At 38.6% G+C, this 21,012-nt stretch overlaps 1 protein-coding gene across 1 annotated transcript in view; it reads right to left on the reverse strand.

The window, feature by feature from the left end:
* Positions 1 to 2,141: 2,141 nt before the first annotated feature.
* SLC6A1 (solute carrier family 6 member 1) overlaps positions 2,142 to 21,012 on the reverse strand; it is a 63,144-nt gene continuing 44,273 nt past the window's right edge. The window contains exons 4-15 of the mRNA XM_052775970.1: positions 19,872 to 19,972; positions 18,004 to 18,113; positions 17,753 to 17,885; positions 16,220 to 16,354; positions 15,999 to 16,102; positions 15,584 to 15,708; positions 13,193 to 13,305; positions 10,951 to 11,082; positions 10,275 to 10,377; positions 8,882 to 8,982; positions 6,585 to 6,752; positions 2,142 to 4,590 (exon numbers count right to left, since the gene is read on the reverse strand). Coding sequence (XP_052631930.1) covers positions 4,486 to 4,590; positions 6,585 to 6,752; positions 8,882 to 8,982; positions 10,275 to 10,377; positions 10,951 to 11,082; positions 13,193 to 13,305; positions 15,584 to 15,708; positions 15,999 to 16,102; positions 16,220 to 16,354; positions 17,753 to 17,885; positions 18,004 to 18,113; positions 19,872 to 19,972 — 1,430 coding nt within the window. The 3' untranslated portion in view covers positions 2,142 to 4,485. The remainder of the gene's footprint in view (positions 4,591 to 6,584; positions 6,753 to 8,881; positions 8,983 to 10,274; positions 10,378 to 10,950; positions 11,083 to 13,192; positions 13,306 to 15,583; positions 15,709 to 15,998; positions 16,103 to 16,219; positions 16,355 to 17,752; positions 17,886 to 18,003; positions 18,114 to 19,871; positions 19,973 to 21,012) is intronic.

Consider the following 21,012-nt stretch of genomic DNA (forward strand, 5'->3'; position numbering starts at 1 on the left):
CATGTCCAGACACGAGGAATAACTGGCCATGTTTTTATATATATAGCATGTAGGGGATTTTTTTTGGTTTGGGTTTTTGGGGGCGGGTGGAGGGGGTGTTTTTGTGGTTGTTGTTGGTCTTCTTTTTCCCCCCAATATATGACCCTGAGCAGGGTGAGAAGCTGGGAAAGAAGAGGAGGGCTGGGTGGGGGAAGTAAAAAGAACCTTTAGAATAGAAAACCTGGTGCCTGCTTTCTTGCTCTGATGAGTGAGCAGTGAAACTGGCTAATTTGTGGTAGTTTGGCGGACTCACAAACACTAAGGTAAGAGCAGCAGCTACAGCTGGTTGGCAGCTGCCGCAGCTCACACTTAGCTCTGAGTTGATCAGTTCAGATTCCCGGGAAATAAGGCTTTTGTGTTGTTGCTTTCCCCATCATGCCTGTCTGAGTGTGTTTGTAGGTTGCTGCACAACGGATTTCAGACTCCTCTTCATTGGGAATCCATCCTGAAGTGGAAGGGACCAAGACGTGAATGTCTGTGTGTTTTAGTGCAACCCATTTTTGCTGCTCCCAGCCGGGTTCAACGGCAGCTGCCAAATGCGGTTATGACGGTGAGGGGGTGTTGGCAGGCAGGAGGTACCACCCTGTGCTTGCTTACAGGCTCAGGTGAGCCTGAGATCAGCTGCACCTGAACGCATAGCTATGCCTTTGGGTTATAACCCAGCCCCCTGAGAACCAGCCAACAGTGGGAGTTGAGTAATTTTAATAGTTAATTGCAACGCTATTGTGGCCTGAGCAGAACAAAACAGAAATAATCAGGCTTAAAACAAACAAAAAAACCCAAAAGCAACATAGTGTTATTTTAGAATAACAGCACATGTAGCTGCACTAATACTCCTGACGAGCAAGGACATGGATTTCTCTCAGGGCATCCTGAAGGCCTGTAGGGAAGAAGTGACCTTATTTGCATTTTTCTTGTTGAATTGCTGTTGGGATTTCTACAGCACGGCAAGAGAAAATTCCTCCAGGAGAACATGGAAATATCACAGCACTAACGCAATATCCTTCAACTAGGTTCCTTTTCCTCAGCCTTCCTTTGCCCCTTGCACGGCCGTCTGGCCAGCCACCCAGCACTAAACAAAGTGTCCGCTTCTCTCAGATGCAACTCTCATCCTTTTCTTACAATATATTGTGAAAGCAGCAGGCCATGAATACCATACATAATGCCTATGAACTAAACATTAAAGATGGTTTTTAGTTTCCTCTGTATTTCAAAAGCATCGAAGTTGCTCCTTCCCCCATTTCCAGAACAATCTGTGATCTTCCCTACACGCTCCTGCCCTTCTTCCCCAGCCTTTTTTAAAAGCCGAAGGATCTGCCCTCGCCTTGTACTCGTACATTTGAGTGCTCCTTTCTAAGGTCAGCATTTTGAATTTGAAGTCTATGGTTTTAGATGCTTCTATCAGGAGCATTTTCAATTCTAATCATGTTCTCTAAATTGCTTAGACTCTTTCCCAGCATGATGTCCTGCTCCAATTTTATAGTTAGATAATTAAATTCAGAGTATAGGAGCATTCAGCTCCTCAGCAGTAGTGCATAGATGCAGATGTAAGGCAGACTGCTGTGCAACTTGCTTGATATCTTCTCACGCTTTAATGGCAGCTGATACAGAAAACAAGGATTTTTGTTGTAGAAATGTATTATCTGTCCACTTAGTACAAAGCCACTCTTTCACCAGCCTCATTGGCTTCAGCCCGGGATGGTATGCTCCTCAGTAATGGCTTAGAAATCAATGACTTCACATGCTGCAGTTCAGACCCCAAAGTATCAGCAGAGATGTACCTGAGGAACGTTTATGTTAAAATCCAGGCTTTTCCCAGGGCTGCTCAGAGGTCCTGGTCTGCCATCTTCCTGCAGGAGTATTAAAGCAGCAGGATGCCAGGTAGTTACCTTTTAAGCTTTGTGTATAATGTATGCACATACTAACTCAATTATAGAAACAGCAGTATGGATTAATTATACACATCACAACTGTGATACAGCATTTTGCTATTTAAAGGACATTTTTTATATATATATATATATATAAAAATATATGAAACATTCAGAACTTGCTTCACATAGAATAACAATAAGTCCAATGAAAGACTGCAAAATTCTGAATTTAATGTATAATATAACCTTTATTCTTTTTCCTCTAAACTCTTGGAAACTTACATAACAATCGTGCTTTAATTATGACACCATTTATAGACATTTAAAATGCATCTTAATTTATAAATATTTTACATTTGGTCCATAGAACAGGTTGCAATTTACTAAATAATACTGTACTCTTTTAAACAGGCTCTGTATATATTTTTGAATATGTATATATTACATATATATTTTTATATAGAGATAGATTTGCTTGGTGTTCAGATATTTCCTTATTGCAAAAAGCATATATGATCATACAATAATCTTTTTTTCAGGGCAAGTACTACAAAAAAGATACAGCTATTCACAGTTTACACACAGTAGTTCTACAACACTATTTTGTGCTATATGATACGTTTGTACAGCTTTTTGCTAAAGAGCAGGTCTGTCAAACATCTGTCAATTGTTTACAATCAAACATTAAATACTGCATTTTTCTTAGAACAACATGGGACTTGATTACATTAAACAATAAAGAGAAAGTTGGAATTTTTATCCTTAGTCTAATGAAATTCACAGTTATAATGTGTATGTATCATGTATAATGTTTGTGTAGGATGTACGGGTTTCCTCTAAATCCCAAAGACTTACAGGACTTTTGCATTTCAGCTATAGCTGTTTAGGATGTAGCTTAGATCTCATAATATTTTACAATTGATCTATGTATGAAACAGTTTAGAATCTACCAAACATACTCTGAGATTTTATGATGTAGTTTGAAATACATGTGTATTATATATATATTATTTCTACAATAATGTGCTTGACATTCTGAGAATAATACCTTATTGCAAGAACATGTTTGTCACCTTCAGACAAAAACAACGAAAAACCCAACATTCACAGTTAACATGTTTTTCACGTAGTAGTTCTACATAAATTGTGCTATCTAACATTGTACGTTGCACAAAAATTTGCTGAAAAGCATGTTTCATTGCACAGTTCTGTCACAGTCATTTACAATCAAACATCAACTACTGCATTTTCCATAATCCTTTGTGTCCGTCATATAGCTGCCAAACGAGAAATAGCATACAGGGCTAACCACTGCGTTTTCCACACTGGGAAAAACTTCCATGAGCTGAATGGGCTTTCTAGCTATGTGGCAAATGCAGACTGAGCCCAGAGTGGAGATTCTTATCTTATTGAAATAGCTTTCCCTCATGCCTTCATCACCACAAATAATATGTAAATAAAAATAAAACTGCTTCAAAGTGCTAATGATCCATATTTTGTAATTTGCTTAGTAGAAACTGTTAAAGTCCTTTAACAGATTAAAAAGAACAGTTGTAAATTAAACCCTAAATTAGAACTACAAGGATAAGCTTCAATCTTTAAGCCATTGTTTTGGTTTCTATTTTGGTGGCAATGCAATAGTAGTAGAATAATAACAGCATAATAAAAGCTTAAGTACTCTGAGCTTGAATTGCAAATACTTTGTATTTCTTTTACTCCTGGGAATCTTTAATAGCTCTTGGATATTACTTCTCATTTTGCTAAAGAAGTTAGAAGTCATATTTTTGCCTCTAACATCTGCGATTCATGTCGTATTGATTCACAAAGATACGTTCTTTTCATAAGAAATAGTATATGTATTTTTAAAGAAATTTACGATCTTATTTGAAAGTTATCCTGAAAGGCTAACTAAGTACAGATAGCATTTACAGCCATTCTATGCTGTATTGCCACAAATAGCCATATAACTTCATTTGCACTAGGAATGTTTATAAAGGCTGTGTCTACTGTTAATGGAAGGAAGTCTCTTCCCCCTTAAATGGCCTGGATTGGAACAAGTTTTAAGGGCAGGCTTTTTCACTGGTAATCACTTGTTTACAAAATACTTCATTCTTTTGTACAAAACAATTCCAAACTTAATTTTACTCCTGCAAAGTCAGAAATAACAGTCTTGGGATTCAGCGGTAAGAAATATTGATAAACTACTAAAAATCAGCAGCACAAAACTTCAAATAGTCGTGCTAAAAGGTAGATTAAAAAGGTCTTGGCACATCAATTTACAAATTCCAAGATATGCAACTATTATTGTGAAAGGATAAAAACATTAACAGTCTGTGGATTGCCAGAGAACACAAAACACTGTCAAGATCTGAGCTCGCGCAATGGTTGGGTCATGCCCATGGCGATTCCCTTATAGTGGAGATGACCTTTTTTCTTTTTTTCTTTTTTTTTTTTTTTTTTTTTTTTGCCACTAGAGGTAGGTAATTATATTCTCAGACGTAAATTTGTGGTCATATTGAACCATTTTTTTTGTTTTTCTGGAGTAGTATTGGTACTTTTACAATACAGAAGTTTAGATGTAGGCTTCTTTGTTTGCAGAGTTGCTCTGTTGGGCCTGATCTGGCCCGTTTTCAGGATGAGTGATGTCTTCACTTGGCTGAATCATTACCTGGATGCGCTGTTTAAAGAACAACAATAAATGTGAGGCAGTCAAAAACCTGTTTTTAAGGTTACTTTTTCTTTTTTTAAAAGGCAATCCTAAACACTTCTGTCTAGACATTAGAGCTAAAATAAAAAATTCTGTCTGTCTCCCAAGGGACCAAAAAGGCAGTAAGTCACATACACTAAACACAGTTTTAGCTGCGTTATGAACACAACAGTAGGAGCTGAAAGACCACGTGCAAAATGGTAGATGCCACCAGGCATTAACAACTGAGCATGCCTAGGGAAAAGAAAGGAGGAGGGACTGAAGCATGGGGCAGGTGAGGAGGGACTCTGCTGCAAGCCCACAGGTCCGGCACAGAGGCTGCAAGTTTGCAGTGGTCAGCAGGGACTCCAAGCTGGATCTCAGACATGATGGTGACCTCCCCAGGGAGCAGAAGGGACTGGAGAGTATTGGCTGCAGCTTCTGGGAGTTACTACCTCTGTAGTAGACTTGTATTTAAGATAGTTTTATTTCTATTCTGTCTTTCCTAGTCCTTTTGTGTTCTCTCCTTTGATGAAGCTTACCTGCCTAGCTCCCGTTCGTATTGGGAAAGAGTCCAGTTTTGATGGTCAAAGCCTGTGAGTGGTGTAGGCTCCTCCTAGTGATCTAATGATCATTTGTCAATGCTTTCAAAAATGAGACCTTAATCCACAGCCAGACTGAGATGGGGAACTTCTACTGTGATCTTATACAACTCTGCCCAAGAACCAGCTATATTTTAGAGCAACAATTCTCCATTTGCATGTAAATGTTTCCATAAGACCGAGGGAAAGATATTCAAAATGTAGGAGCTAAGAACAAGCAGGGGGGGGAAAAAAAAAACCAACCCACAAACAAACAGAAATTTTTTTGTAGACTTCTTTGAAGCATCACTCTTTTAAAATTTGCTGAAGACAAATATTTAGATCAAGATCCGAGCAATTCATGAGGCATTACTCATCAATTCTGCTTAAGATCATCTGTCCCTTTGCAAAGATGGCTCTGTCAGCTGATTTTAGAATATTCCAGAAATTCTGACAAATTCATTATGACAATCTTTGGTTCCCACAATCATAGAGGACAGAGATGCGTGTTTCAATACTTGTGCTGAAGAAGTGTCCATTATGCACAGAATGAGATTATTGGCTGGAGAGGGAAAACTGAGGATGCACACAGATTAAAAAAAAAATAAGTATGGCAATTGTACGTGATTATTAAACAGTGTACTGACAACACCTCTCTCGCATGGGAAGTGTCATCTCCTTTTAACAAATGGAATAAGGAATCAGGGAGAGCCTAAGCGCACAGTGCAATGAGAAAAAGGCCTCTAATATTCTTTATGAAGTAACTCTTCACAGAAATCCCTTAAATAAAGACTAAAGGGAAGTGCAGCATAATCATAGAATATGTTCCCAAGATTTTCCGTGTACTTTCTCCCAGCTGCAGCAGAACAAGGCAGCTGTGGTAACTCAGAACAGGTGTAATGCAGAATAGGAACTCAAATCTTTGATCCCATTGCAGGGAGATGCTAAATAGGGTCACTGTGACCAGACTCATGGAAACAAATAGTTATGTGGGTTTAGTCCTAAGAGTTTGATTCCAATTCCTTAGAGCATCATCTGCCTTGATACATGATAGTATGTTTTGCATTAATAATAAGGACAAATTTACGTATTTTGTAAACTGCTACTTTGTTTTTTAGGTGTAAGGAGCTGGGATGCAGAGTGTCTGCAACTGTCAAAGCCCAGAGATAAGGACCACATTTAATGCGGTGAATTATGTTCAACAACAGATGGTAAAGACACTGTCTTGTCTTTTGTCTGTCTGGTACTTGTTTTTATGTTTTTTCAGCTCTACGCAAAATAACAGGGCTAAGCAAGTGAGGCCACAGGAAATACAGAGTAGAAAATAACTGCCCAGCAATCTTTCATCAGTGTGCACAGGTCTCAGAAGATGAAATCATGCAGTCAGGAAAAAGAGAGACTTACCTGTTTTAAGGAGCCTTTCAGGGTTAGAAACATGTATGCCATATAGCCTGGTATCAGCACCATAGAAGACAAAGCCATGAACCAGCCAACCCCTTGGCCCCATTTTGGGAAAACATAACTTCCCATTGTGAGCGGAGTCATTTGGACAGCACTGAAGATAAATACTCCCTGCAAAATACAGTGGAAAAGAAGATTTGGATGAGATTTCCAGAGTGTTCAGTGTTCAAGAGTTTTTCTGGATTGACTTAGACCTCAAGCCTGCCTTTACATCCAGGCAAGGAGAAAAGGGTTCCTTTGGTCCCTGGTGATGGCTGCCGGGCACTGGCTTGTAGATGGGGCCTGCAGGTCAGTCTTCCAGATGGAGGTTGCAGAAAACAGGCAAATGTCAGCCCACTGCACTGACTGATTCCTTGCTAGCCTAATCTCTAGTGTGAGAATGTGTAAATAAGGGAACTGTAATTCTGAAATTGTGAAGTTTTTTGATTGTTTCCACTAACTTTCTTATTGGAATAATAGCATCAGTAGAACTCTACCGTACTGCTCGGCAACAGATTCCTAGAGGCTCTGAATAAGAAATGTTCTTTAAAGCCTGGCTCTGCACGGACCTCTCTAATATCACCACCTAAGAGTGCTTGGCCCAGAGGCTTTGATTTTGTTCAGATCCTCTGAACGAAGTCGTAATGGAAAATGAGGGCAGTCAGAATGGAACCTGCGTTTCAGTAAGTGGCTACAGATTTGTCTGTATAACAGATGTTATCCTAGGAAATTCAAAAATCACTTTGAATTTTTCAGTAACTAGAGATGAGGAGATAGCTTCCCAAAAAGCCTCTTACCAAAATTCATCTTAACGTTTCAAGTTAACACTCTATTTTCACATACATAACCTGCATCTCAGATTATCCAGGTATGCTGGTACGGGGAACCCACTGGTACTAGTAGAATCCTCAGATAACCTGCACAAAATCAGAGGGAAGGGGGCTATTGGGAAAGATGGGAGTCCTGGGGAATAATACCTGCATACACATGTATACGGTACCATCGATCAGCAGCACTTGTGGGTTGCTTTTGTGTTGTTTTCAAACAGATCACCTGCAAACATGGTATTTTTTCCTTTAAGTTCCCGAGGAAGACTCCTATCCTGGCCTGTTGCAAGTGTCTAAACCAGCCTGCATCAGGGAAACCTGCTAAACTGAACCAGCAAAGAAGGAAGCTCATTTTGATCCCAGGTTCAGGCCTTGTGCAGAACATATTCCCAGAGAGGAGAATACAGAGAGGCAGATTTTATTAACACATCACCACCACCTCTGAATTTGCACTGGACAACAAACTCTGTTGAAGACTTTATAAGACAGGAGAAATCTGATAAGTTTTACATACAACGTTGGTCATCTTCCTACTACACCACTAAAATAAACAAAATGCATTTTTTATGCTTTCCTGAACACTTGTTTTTGGAAAAATGAAAGCCACCTTCATCTGGGAAGGGATGAAGCAAGGAACCCTCAATATAAACACATTTCTGTTCCTCTCTTCAGTGCTCTTTATTTGCTTTTCTATGGCTACCTATATGGGAATATCAGAGAAATATCAGTGAGTGAGAAGTATTGTGTCATGTGTAATAGTGTCTACTCGATTACAGTTTTTTATATTGCATCTGGGTTGACTACATCATGTGTAGTAAATTTACATTGCCTATTATTTCAAAATGTACTGTATGGGTTTAACTGGATAAAGTTTAGAATCAGGAAAAGACTGTACTATGGTTTCCAGTGCACAAAATCCTTGCAAGGTTTGCCAGAAAAAACGGTAGCAATGTACTATAAACTGGGTAATATATGCCACAGAATCCCACGAGAGAAGAACATTAGTTTATAATCCTAGTCTGTTACCAGAACAGTGCCTGTGAAGGAATTCAGTTTACTAAATGTGGGCATTTTTGCGTATATGGAAAATTTAGACTTTAGAGAGATTGCTACATTTTACCTAAGCATACAAGAAATGGTCAAAATATCTTTCTTACAGTTTTCTATTTCTGCCAATCAAACTCTTGACTAGTTACCATTTCCAGAGGACTAATACAAATCTTGACATTGCACAAGGCTTCTTTTCTTAGGGCACAGGCTTCCTCTAATGACACTGGTTTTTGCTTATTGCCTTCAGTGGAATTGCTCAACTCCTTAAAAAAGGAATGAGGTCAGAGTTAATATGAACCTGTGGGCGTGGAAATGACAACACTGTAATACATGGGCCACCTCATTTACATCCTTTGAATCATATAATAAAAGTTTGTTCCTTACTGCCACAATGATAGGAGTGAAAAATGACCAGCAGAGTTTCCACCAGATGCAGGGTCTGTATCCCACCATCTCTTGGATGTTGTCATAAAATCTATTAACACCTAAATACAGAAATAAGAAACAGTATAGAAACTTATCAGATAATTGAGTCAATTGAAAGCTCAGTGGTTTTGAGAGACATTGTCATAAATGATGAGGTATATTTGGAAGCTCTATACAGACCCCAACATAACTTTTCACCTATCTGAATGGGAAAGAAACCTGCCAACTCAGAAGCACCAAGAATCATTTGTTCTCATTCTTCCACATGATAATTAATTAATTAGCGACCAGCAAACTTATTCCCATGCAAAGGCTGAGGAATTCTACATCTGAAGGTCAAATGCAACAAACGCCCTTGGTTAATTTCAACTCTAGTCTTATTAGAATGAGAGATTTAGAATTATATTTTACAAATTAAATTAAAAAAACAACCCCAAACCCATCCTAGTGTTAACCAGCTTCACCCTCTGTGGATATATGCACACCAAATACATGCAGAACTGCATATGAAATCAAAGAGTAGCACTTCTGTTGCTGCTGTTACCTACCAGCACTCCATCACCTTCTAAAAGGTATGTCTATCATACTATTTGTAACTTTGATTTCTTCATTATTTAGCTGGTATATTTTTCCATTCGCATTTGCTGGATTCATATGCAGTATCTCTCCCCTATAAAAATGCTGTTCCATCCTCTTAAGCCCATTAAAAGACAGCAGAAAGACTTCAGTTACCTAGCTCTGAATCAGTTTTGTAATATAAGCTGAAGTGCCTTAGTAATCATGGGAGTAGCTCCTTGGACTAGCTAACACAGGACTAAGGTCAAATGCACAAATACTCTGGCAAGAATATGATATTATTCATTAATCTTTATACCCAGAGCTTGCCAGTCCAGACTTGAGGATATTTTAGGGCAATTATGCAAGATAGAACTGACCAAGGAGCCTGGCTCTCACTGCAAGATCCTAGAGTGACAGAGTCATTTCTGGAAATGAAACATTACAAAGTCCAAAAGACCTAAGTCATTCTGTTGAGAACAGCAGTACCTAATGCCTGTGAAGATCCAGGCTTTCCAAGGAAGGGGGACAGGAAAAAAGAGGGACATGTCACCTATTTAGTATTCCTGAAACACTTAGCATCTAATGACTCCCAGGTTTACACACAGGGTGTTTTAAAGAGGTAGAAGTACCTTCCATAAGCCACCTTTGAGTCCTCAGTGGAATTACATGCATATAAAACAAGGCTAGTTTCAGTTCCACCCTCAGCATGTGCATGCACAAAAGAACAAATCGGTAAATGAAGTATCCTTATGATATACAAAACTTATGGAAAAAATAAAAACATATTATTTACCATAGCACCAGGATATCGAGATGCACTCAAAGAATACAAGGAACAAGAGACTCATTCCACTGGCAGAGTAGTAGTCAAAAAGCTTAAACACATAGATTCCACCCTAAAACATATAAGAAGGAAGTGTTAAAATAAATAGTAAGGACTCCAATTTCAAGATCGATTAAAATGCAAGCTACAAACTAAACAGTGGTGAATAGGTCAGGGACACATTAATATAAATTAATTAAAGTTAACAGGTTAAAATCTGATAATGCTTGAGGTCAATACTGATGAAAGTTAGATTACTGCCAGAATTCAATTAACTGGTTTAATTTCACTTTACTCCTTTTTGTTCAATAATTCAATCATTTCCCTCAAATAGTTTGCAATCTAGTAGATCACAGGAAGCAACGGAGAACATCCCTAGCTACCACTTCTTGGACTGTAAGATAGACCGTAGACATGTGTATTTTCTTGTCACCTGAACCAGGAAGTAGGACAAACTGCATCCACGGACTACAGGCATTTTACACTTATAAGTTAATGTCTGCTGCCTGAAGTCTTTAGATAATGTTGATGATAGATCCCTGCCACTTCAATGGTTTGCAATGATTCCTGGTTGGAGTGGGGGAAGGGAGAAATAAACCAGATGCTGTATGCCAGAGATAGGATCACATTCTTCTACAGAACATACCTGAGTAATATTGGACAGCCCTATCAGATAGGAAACAATGCATACAACAGCAATGAAGATTTCTCTTCGATTGCGCAGTAACTTCGGAAATTCATCCACCAAAGCTGTTATGAATCCTTCCACAGTGCAAAACTGCAAGTAAAGTCAGAAATAAAATAGAATGCAATGCACTACAACAGCAGGACTACATTTAGGGGAGGAGTTTTCCACAGTACCCATCACTGGCCTAAGGCTGCATCTATTAAATGATAAGCGAAAATTCACTTGACTTCAGTGGAAGCAGTGCTCCTGAATATCCTTGTTTCTGTCTAAAATGATCTGTGCAAAAAGATTTCCAGCTAGAAAAACACTCAAAATTCCAAACTATGAACTACAGCATGTTCTTCATGAACATAAAGTGCTTGTTCTTGTGATAGAAGACGATACACCCACAGTTGATGACTTTGACCCCTAGATCCTTCTAAAACTTACACTTCTTTCTGTGATTTACTCACATACATGAAAGCCAATAGAAACAAAAAGTCTCATCAGGTTAGTGCTTCAGGGTAAAGGTTAAAGACAGGAGATTGATTCTCATATGTAATCATTCAAATACTTTTTGTATCCCCAGAAAATATTTTTGCTGAGGATGTGGTCCTCCAAATGGAAAGCATGGCCATACTTCAGATTTTTTCTCTATGTACATATTCAAAATAAATGTTATCATTGTGATGGCTGAAATAATGAAAAGCAGAACGTATGTAAAGTTTTATTAATTTCCAGCAGTGCAACCAGAATTTAACCAATAGTTACAGTTCCTGTAAGTTATAGCATATGAAATGTTTCACTGAGACAGAAAATGAAGAAGGCATGACAACCTGTAGCTACATATTCTTTTTAATAATATTAGACTACCTTCCTCAGCTGTTAGTTGCCTGGAGACAAGTTCTTTCAAGAATATTTTGGACCCAATTAATTTCATAGTAGTTTCCCCCCAGATTGAGCAACAGGTTTGAATGTCAAGCCTGAAGCTTATTGAAAAACGAAGAAATAGAAAACAAAATTTCAGCTTCCCTTCATGTTGCAGGATAAAATGCCCTCTCGGTCTTTTTGTATTTTGGTTCACAGGCTGACGTCAACTTGGATTTATAGAAAATGATGGATTTTCTCTACTGAAAGACTAGTACAGTACTAAGCTAGTAATTCTTATATTCCTTTACGTGCTATGAAGACTGTGCTAATAACTGTAGGGTGCTGGTTTGACAGCTGCAACTGATTGCAAGTAGATTAACACATCTGCCTGTGACTGGTCACATACAGGTTACCAAACATTTCAGCAGGCAGAATGGACTACCCTGACAAAGTCCTCGAAGTATGCTTTGCAAAATAACACAAGGTGCTTTCTTTAGTGCTTACAATATAGTAGCTCTCTGTATTAAAATTATTACTGATTAATGAATGCTTTTGTTGGACATAGTCCTTTCTAGCATGTAAAGTGCTTTTTTTTTGTTCTGTGTGCTTTTTTGTTCATTTTGCGATAAACTTTTTTTAATGATTGCATGACTTAATTATTTCATTATTTAATTATTTAATCTAGACAGCAACTCTAGAGAATACCTTATTTGGATTTGCAAAACCTCTAGGTTGTGCCTTCCCATTCATTTCCAGTTGTCAGATACCATCTAAAACTCTTAGCTAAGACCTGAACCAGTAAAGTCTTGATCCTTACCATTGGGAAGTGATTTCAGAACACACTAAGATGCAGAATGTCCTCAGTAACGTCCTCCTGAATTTCCTCCTGACATTCTTATGCTTAAAATGAAACGTGCTGCTTTTTTTTGCTCCATGTGGTAAGCTCTGAAGTTGCCTTTCAGAAATATTTGTGGCATCTAAATCTTGTAAAGCATATCCCAGTGTCTCCTACATTGCTGAACATTGCAAAGCTATTTTTAATATTGTGATTGAACGGTTAAGATTTCAAAGATAGTTCCTTTTGTCTGCAGAATAAGTTTTCTGCACATTTTGTATATGCTTCCAACAGTCATGAAAAAGTGAATGTGTCTTAGTATCCGTTTTTTACTATCCCAGGCTCCTTGAACCATTCAGTCTTTCCTCTCCTTAGTACCTCCTATTATTTATCTGATTATTCCAGAAACCATTCTGCACCACTAACAGCTGGCAGTGCAGAATGCAGAGAGGCCAACCTTGTGCCGTACAGTTGCAGAAAATTTGTCTTTGTTATTAATTTTTATACCAGTTTTACCTGACTGTCAATTCCAAGCATAAGCAACATGGAGAAGAACAGTATTGCCCACAAAGGAGAAATTGGTAACTGTGTCACTGCTTCTGGATAAGCTAGAAATGCCAGTCCAGGGCCTGGTAGGAGAAACAGGAGAGAAAATGTCATTGTGATTGATTGGGTGTTGTGATTATTTGCTCCTGTTGATGCATGGGTTTTAGGTTTATTGAATGACTCAGCCATGGATGCAGCATCTGACCAGGGATTTCAGCTTACTCAGTGTTCACTGACCAAGAAGTCAGTGCACGTACCTTGCTTTTAAAGTGAGCCAACCAAAACGAAAAACCCACAACCCCAACCCCCCAAACCAACCAACCAACCAAGCAAAATACTAGACACAGTTCAGAAGCTGCTCCTGAGAGACACCTTTGTACAGCAAAGACAGGAAATGTTATCCTTGGCTAGGATTACATCTTCAGGTACTGATTAGCTTTCTCTCCCTCTCGAGTAGTTACTGATAGCTGTAATCTTCTGCTTTGCACCAGGTAGTTCAGAAAAGAAACAAAGACAGCTCAGAAATGGAGAAGACACTTTCCAACATTTATAGTATTCCCATTTGTTATTCCATTCCATTAATTATCTTAAAATACACATTTTAATAAACTATGTAGTTGTGAACAGGCAAACCTTTTCATCTGTGATCCTACTAACTGCTGATGGGGGGCATAGTGTTGGAAGGAGAATATAAATTCTTATTAAAAAAGAAGGAGCTCTTTTTGTTGTCATAGCATAGCTGGAAGCCAGCTGATGCCAGGTTAAGAGGGAAACCTGTAGCAAACTAAATAATCACAGAAATAAAATTAGTGTGCCTCACCTAAGCGGGGGTATCTGATTTTTTGGTTTTCATTAAAAGTAAGTCTGTCTGTGACAACTGGTTGGACATACATAGCTTTCAAACCAGTGAGGCAAGGATTGGCATTAGACACCTGATTTTGAAACAATTATTTGCTAGCAATAGCAGATATGATTGGAATGCCTTCCAAATGGCAAGGTAAAAGCAAAATAAACTTAAGATAAATATGTTCTTAATTTTACTGTTACACATTCCACTAAAATGCAGCTACAGCTTTTAATAATATTGTTTTACAAAGCTGTATAAAAGATTGTAAACCAACATGTCTCATGGTGCTAAAATAAAGCATCAGCTTCTGAGCTTGCTAGGAGAAATAGAAGCCTTAATTAAAAGGTCAAATTTTCAACTATCCTACGCAATTAGTGGCTGCAGGAAGTCATGTGCATCTTTCAGAAGTCTATTATCTTAGGTACCTTAAAATGTATTTAGGAGCTTAACGTGATATAAAAATATTGTTCTTTTTGCAGGTGTAGTCTTTATATAACTATATCTATATCAAATACATAAATCTAAGAAGCTTATTTCACACACCACTGACTTTCTAGAGCATTTTTTGACAACAATGTATGCCATCATAATTCTTTTCCTAATTTCTTTGTATGTGTAGTTTATTGAAGATTATTTTTAGGGCTTAAATTCTCCCCTTTTCTAACTAAGGAAATATTTAATCAATGGGATATGTTTACTAGTATAGTAAGACATATTTTGTCCACCAGTGACTTCCAACCAAGCTTTCAGTTATCAGATCCCTCCCTGTGGCCAGAACTGCTAAATGAGTATCTGGTACACCAGCTGGGTTAGGGCAACCATCTGCTCTGCTACTTTAAGCTTTTTCATCTGGAAGACAGACAAGGCACTGCAAAGAATAGCAGAATTCTTCCATGGACATCGTACTGCCCTAAGTAAAATGACTTTCATAATACAGAGCCCCATAAAATTGGCTGATAGCTGTAGGTCTGAAGAGGTGAGAAATGGACCTGCCTCAAAGGGCTTAACCTCAAGAAACAGTAAAAGGAATTCAAAAACCTAACTGAATTTGAGAATATAGGCTCCAAAAACATGACCATCATTCCTCCTTTCAGTTTGCTTTTAAGAATTTCAGTAGCAAAAGGCTCATGATCTGATGTCACAGCTAAGCACTGAAGCGGCAAACTGTGCTGCCACCTCTTGTAAATGCCTTCCCTGTAAGTAGCATTCATTAGTATTCATTGCGTCAGCCCACGATGAGTCTCTGGCTGACCACTCTCCACACCAAAGGTTTGAGAGCACTAGGCAGGCAGGCGGACAGTCTGCTTGACATGAAATTATTTTGCTGGTGCTGCCTTGAGAGGTTTGAAACAATGCTCACCCTTTGCAATCAGTAAGGGCGACTGAAATGACAGGGAGCTAAGGAATGTTTTGAGGGAGGGATTTTGAACAATTACATGAAGCAGTTGGATACAACGTACAAACAAAAAATAACTGATGCCACTGAACAACTTAGAGAAAAATATATTGGATACCTGATGCTGCAACATCTGCAATAGGCCTCTTTGTGACATTAGCCATGAATCCAACAATGGAGAAGATGACAAAGCCAGCAAACATGCTTGTGCATGAGTTTATGCAGCACACTATGATGGAGTCCCTGAAATAAAGGTAAGGTGCTTTAAGCAGTGGGTAAAGCAATGCTACTGTTCATCAGTATATTACCCTTTTTTCCTGTGAAAAGATTTCATGATTTAGGATTTCACAGTTTGGGTTCCATTTCATGCTGGACAAGTCATACTGTCTTTCCCATTAGTGTAAATGCAGTTGTACATCTCATTCCAAGTTCTATATAACATTTAATATTCGGATCGGAGACACAGAAAGACAGAATCCAGCTCCAGCCAAGACAGGAAAGTGCCATTGTAATATGTGCAGTCATCTGCTTACCTGTAAACATTATTGTGGAAAGGGTTGTAACTTCCAAGGGCAATCAGTGAACCAAGACCCAAACCATAGGAGAAGAAAATCTGTGTGGCAGCATCCAGCCAAACCTGATTGCAGGAAATAATTTTTTTAAAAATCTGTTTCTGCACTTGAGGAGCAGGTCATATGTCTGAAAGGTGAACAGTTAGTAGTGAAACTTTTGTTTACAAGGATTGAATATTTACCTCAGAGTCTGAAAGCTTACTGAAGTTGGGAGTTATATAGAATAAAATGCCTTCCTTTGCTCCAGGCAGTGTTACACCACGGAAGAACAAGATAAGCAGCATAACATAGGGATAAGTAGCAGAGAAATATACCACCTGATGTGAAGAAACAAGACATTGTAAGTGTGGAAGGAAGAATGATCTGTGCTTGTTAACACTTCAGAAAATATTTGCTCCCTAAAAAGACTGTAGCAGCAATCGAGGCTGACTCTTAAAATTGAAGCATTTACCAATGGAAAACCTTGGTGTGGAAAGGGGAGTGCCTACTGCAGAATTCCCTAAACACCATGTCTACAAGGCAGGTGGATGTTGCCAATTTTCCTGAAGGTGCAATATAGTGGACTAGGATATTTTCGCACGAGGGGGCTCATGCTTTTCTTTTTTTGTATTCAACAAGGGGAGCTCCCAAAAGCAAAAGGTTCATGTCACCAGTACCCTGCTTGTAGAACAACATCTGTTAGTTTATTTCTCCACCTCTCAGACAGCTGCTCTTTTATCTTTCACATGCTCTCCTCATCTGTTAGGATATACAGGGTCCTACTCTCTTGCCTTTTCAAAAGCCCTATAAAAAAGATACTATGAAGTCAGACTCCAAAGAAACAGTGTCAGCCCTCTTTTTGCCACCTTCTTTGCAGACAGGAGAAATAAAATGGTCTCAGCTCAACTAGGCCATGTTCAACATGCAGCTTTAAGCGGGTCAGTTACAACCATCTTGCCAAAAGTTAACAATTCATTCTTTCAGTGTGAAAAAATCCTAGTCCTCTATACCAGACCTGTGGTCTTGTAACCCAAGCCTTCTGTTGCCACCGAGCCTCATGGCTGCAGCTTTTCATTTCCCTAAGATTTCTTCCTGCCATTTTGGGAGAGGGAAAGGCATACACCAATGTCAGATGCTGTTGCCCTTTAATTCCTGGAGAAAGGTCTGTCAATAATACGGTTTCCTCTAATTCATTAGTAAATTCTGTTTTGCACTCAGAAACCAGCCAGACTCCAAGAAGCACAGCATGCAAGCATGCCTGTGGCAAGAACCACCTACGGCTCTCATTCAGTGTAAGGAAAGGAGGGAGTAGCTCTTTATGCAATACAGCTTCAACACTTACTTACGTATCTAAGTCCAGCAAGAGTTGTGCAATAAATGCATGCTTCTCACTGAAGCCAAAACACTTCATCCCCACTCTATTGCTATCCAAACTAGCTAGAATATTCATCCCAGGAACAAGCAGACATATTTTTAAGGCAGTTTTATACCTGGCAAAGCCAAGAAGTCTGTAAGTGAACATACCATCTAAGACTGTGGTCAGACCTAGCTACAGAGGAGCCAGCCCTTTCAAAAACATGGTGCTATATCAATTCAAGAAAGGTAGAAATTAAATACTTCACAGAGCTATTCCAGCAAAACTGTCCCCAGCGCCTCTTACCTCAAGAATTTTCAGAATATTTGAGTAAAATGGGCATTTTTAATTGAAAGGGATTTACAGTACTTTTTAATCTTACCTTTCCGGTCCAGCCTACCCCCTTCCAGATACAAAAATACACCAGAATCCAGGCAATTGCTAGCGTAATTGCTAGTGGCCATCGGATTTGCCCTGGTTTTTCCAATCCATCAGTCATTTGGTGCATGTTGCGTCTAGAATAAGCCAACAGAATGTGTATTTGACAACTAATTCAGAAGATAGTATATGAATGTTAACAAGCTGATCCCTGCATCTACACAGGAATGATATAGAGAAAAATTATCAGCTTACTCCCAGAATTCAACGACGGCACTTGTCATGTTAGTGGTGTTTGCTAAGGTATAATTGGAGAAGCAGCGGTCAGTGTTCCATGGGTTCTCACAGTGTTTCCAAGGAAGAGTCTATTTAAGAAAGAGAGAGAGAAAAACCTAAACAGTGAAACACTTTTTAAGTAAGCATTACCTCAGCTATCTCTCTCTTTATTAGAAATGACAGTTGAGTGGAGAACTCATACCCTTCGAGTTCTGCAGCACACTGATCTCCCTGGCGTGCATGTCTGCCACGTAAGTTATTTAACTTCATATCAGTTGTGTGAATCGGATGTAAAAATATTTCTTCCTTTCTTTAATATATCAGCCCAAATGCCTTGGAGTCTGATGTGCCTCTCAGCACGTGAGAGTCTATTAAGTGTGCTACAAGAAACAAGGGCAGCAGAAAGGACCTCCTGGAGGTCCTGTTACCTCTTGTTGCACTAGAGGTAATAAAGGTGTGATGATTATTGATCAGTGATTTCCATTTTCCCCTCAGGTCAAGGGACAATTAGAAAAATGTAAACTTTCTATTTTTTACGTGCATTTTCTACATGTGTCCATTACATTATCTTTCAGAAGTTCTGAGAAGCAGAACCTGTTTCCACATGATGTCCATGAGAATTAATCTCATTTAGATACAACTTAGATACTCTTCTGATGGCCAACCTTGGAAACTCCTCTCACAGAAAGTGTTGTATCAGGGTATTGCATGTTTTAAATACAAGGGTAAGAGGCTTCAAGGGAATTAGAAGTCAGTATTCATTTAATATGGGCCAGTGCATCACTTCCAGACTATGACTGACCTTTTACAACAATAACAAATCTGATGATAATAAAAAAAGAAATGATCTAATGATCTTGTCACTCCCAGAAAGTAATTAATGCAAATTTGGTCAAGGGAAAATTCTTTAAAGAAGAGAACAAGCAAGCATGAAAAAAATCTGTAGAATAGACAACAATTGAATGCATTAATTATTGAGACTTATGTAAGAATGCTTCCTCAGATGGCCAAAACCCACAAATCAGACAAGAGCTACTCAGCTGATGAATCATCCTTGAGGGGAAAAAAAAAGGCAGCTAAAAATAAAGTTAAAAGGAAAGAAAACAAAGTGAAAAAAAACAACAACGAATGGAAGTTCAGAGCTAATCAAATCACAGAACTTCCATTCCATGGGACTTTCTTTAATAAACCCTTCCATCATTAAACCACATTGCAATGATACTATTTACCAAAGAACTAACATTTGTGTGGCTGCTATTGAAGGAAAAAAAAAAAATCATTTATACACTGAAATTTTTCTCAGGGGAATGACTGGCCTGTAGGCTCAAAGGCAAATGGGTACTAGTACTCTTGTTAGCGTTGTCAGGACAAGGAGTCCGAAGCCCAAGCTTGACTTGCAGCTGCCTGGCAGGTAAGCAGAGAAACAAGCAGGCAAGTCTGTGATTAAAGGGCAGAGACAGATAATAAGTGAAACTAAAAGGGTACAGATGAAAGAGCTGTGTCTCTGAAGATTAAGATGAGGAAATTTAAACAAATTGGTAAAAAAGAAGCTTGTGGCTCCAAAATAACCTATCATTATGTTTCTCCACTAGCATTCTTGGAACAGAATATTTTCCTCACAAGTTTCCATTCTACGTTTCCTGTGAAGAAGAAAAGAAAAATTAAAATGGAGGGATTTTTACAATATAGTTTTCCTTTAGTAAGAAATTGCTTATCTTACTGATTTCTTTGCATTTTGTGTTAACCTCACACCTTTACAGTGAGATAGATTAATCAGGTACCTATATATCACTTTGCTTTACATTCAACAAACAATGCTGTCCCCGCCCCTCCCCTCCCCCACTTACAGTGGTAAAGGAATTATACAGGTAGTATATGGCCCACGAAATAATCACAATGTAGTAAATATTTAGCCAAAAGGAAAGGACAGCAGCAGCTAGTCCCACACCTGTAAAGAAAACAACAAGAAACAAAAGAAGATGACTTCTAGTAATGGTTGTACAAGTGTCAGTTGAAGAACTGCAGTTCAGAAGGACAAATACGACATATGGGGCAGATAGCATTTACTGCATTTTGTAGAAACCAAGTTAATATTTTAGAAGTACCATTATAAAATGGTCACCAATTTGAGTGATAGTTCAGTCATCTATACATTTAATCATAGTGTCCAGTTCTCTGTGTGTTGCAGCAAGCAGTCACATCTGCTGCTGCTGAGATTTTACAGGCATTTTTTACTTCTAGGGAAAAGAGCTAAATCAGCTCATTATCTGAAACAGCAGTCCCACAGAAACTTCTGGCAGATGCACACAAATTGAGTATGAGTTATAATGCCAGCTATCCATTTAGTACACTGATCTAAGTGTTTGATGCTTAGTATAATGCTATTACGTCATCTCAGACTAAAGAAATGTCAAGGGTTCCACAATGAGAATCCCTTGTCCTCTACTCCACATGGAGACTTCAGGGGTATTTTAAAATATTCAGGCTTGTGACAGTTGCCACATGACACTAAACAGGAGCAAGTGCTCAAAATAATCAGTCTAATGCAAAGCAGGATCTATACTTTGCATTGTGCCCCCTACCAACATCTGTAACACCAGCAAAGTTAAAATACTTATCTGTGAGAAACATTTTCTTCTCTCTGGGTTTTCCCAGTACAAAATTTCCTAGAACAAAATCCACTCCAAACAAACTTTTAGCTCACCCTATGCTGTCAGTCCTACTGTGTGAAGTAATTTATAACTCGATGTGTAACTTGTTCTTCTTCTGGCCCAGGAGTCAGCTCAAGAGCTCTTAAGTGTCAAAGGATTTAGGACTAGAGGGTGAAAAGCACAGTTTGTGAGGTGTGTGGGTCTGTGCAGAATCTAGAGTAAAACCTTGAGGTTCTAGCAATGAGAAACCTCAAACTAGTTAAATATCCAAGTGTGGAGTGGGCTTGTCTTAAGCAATTCAGAATGAAATTGCCTTCATTGAAGTGTTTGGCCATTG

The sequence above is a fragment of the Harpia harpyja genome, chromosome Z (assembly GCF_026419915.1).
Source record: "Harpia harpyja isolate bHarHar1 chromosome Z, bHarHar1 primary haplotype, whole genome shotgun sequence".
NCBI lineage: Eukaryota > Metazoa > Chordata > Aves > Accipitriformes > Accipitridae > Harpia > Harpia harpyja.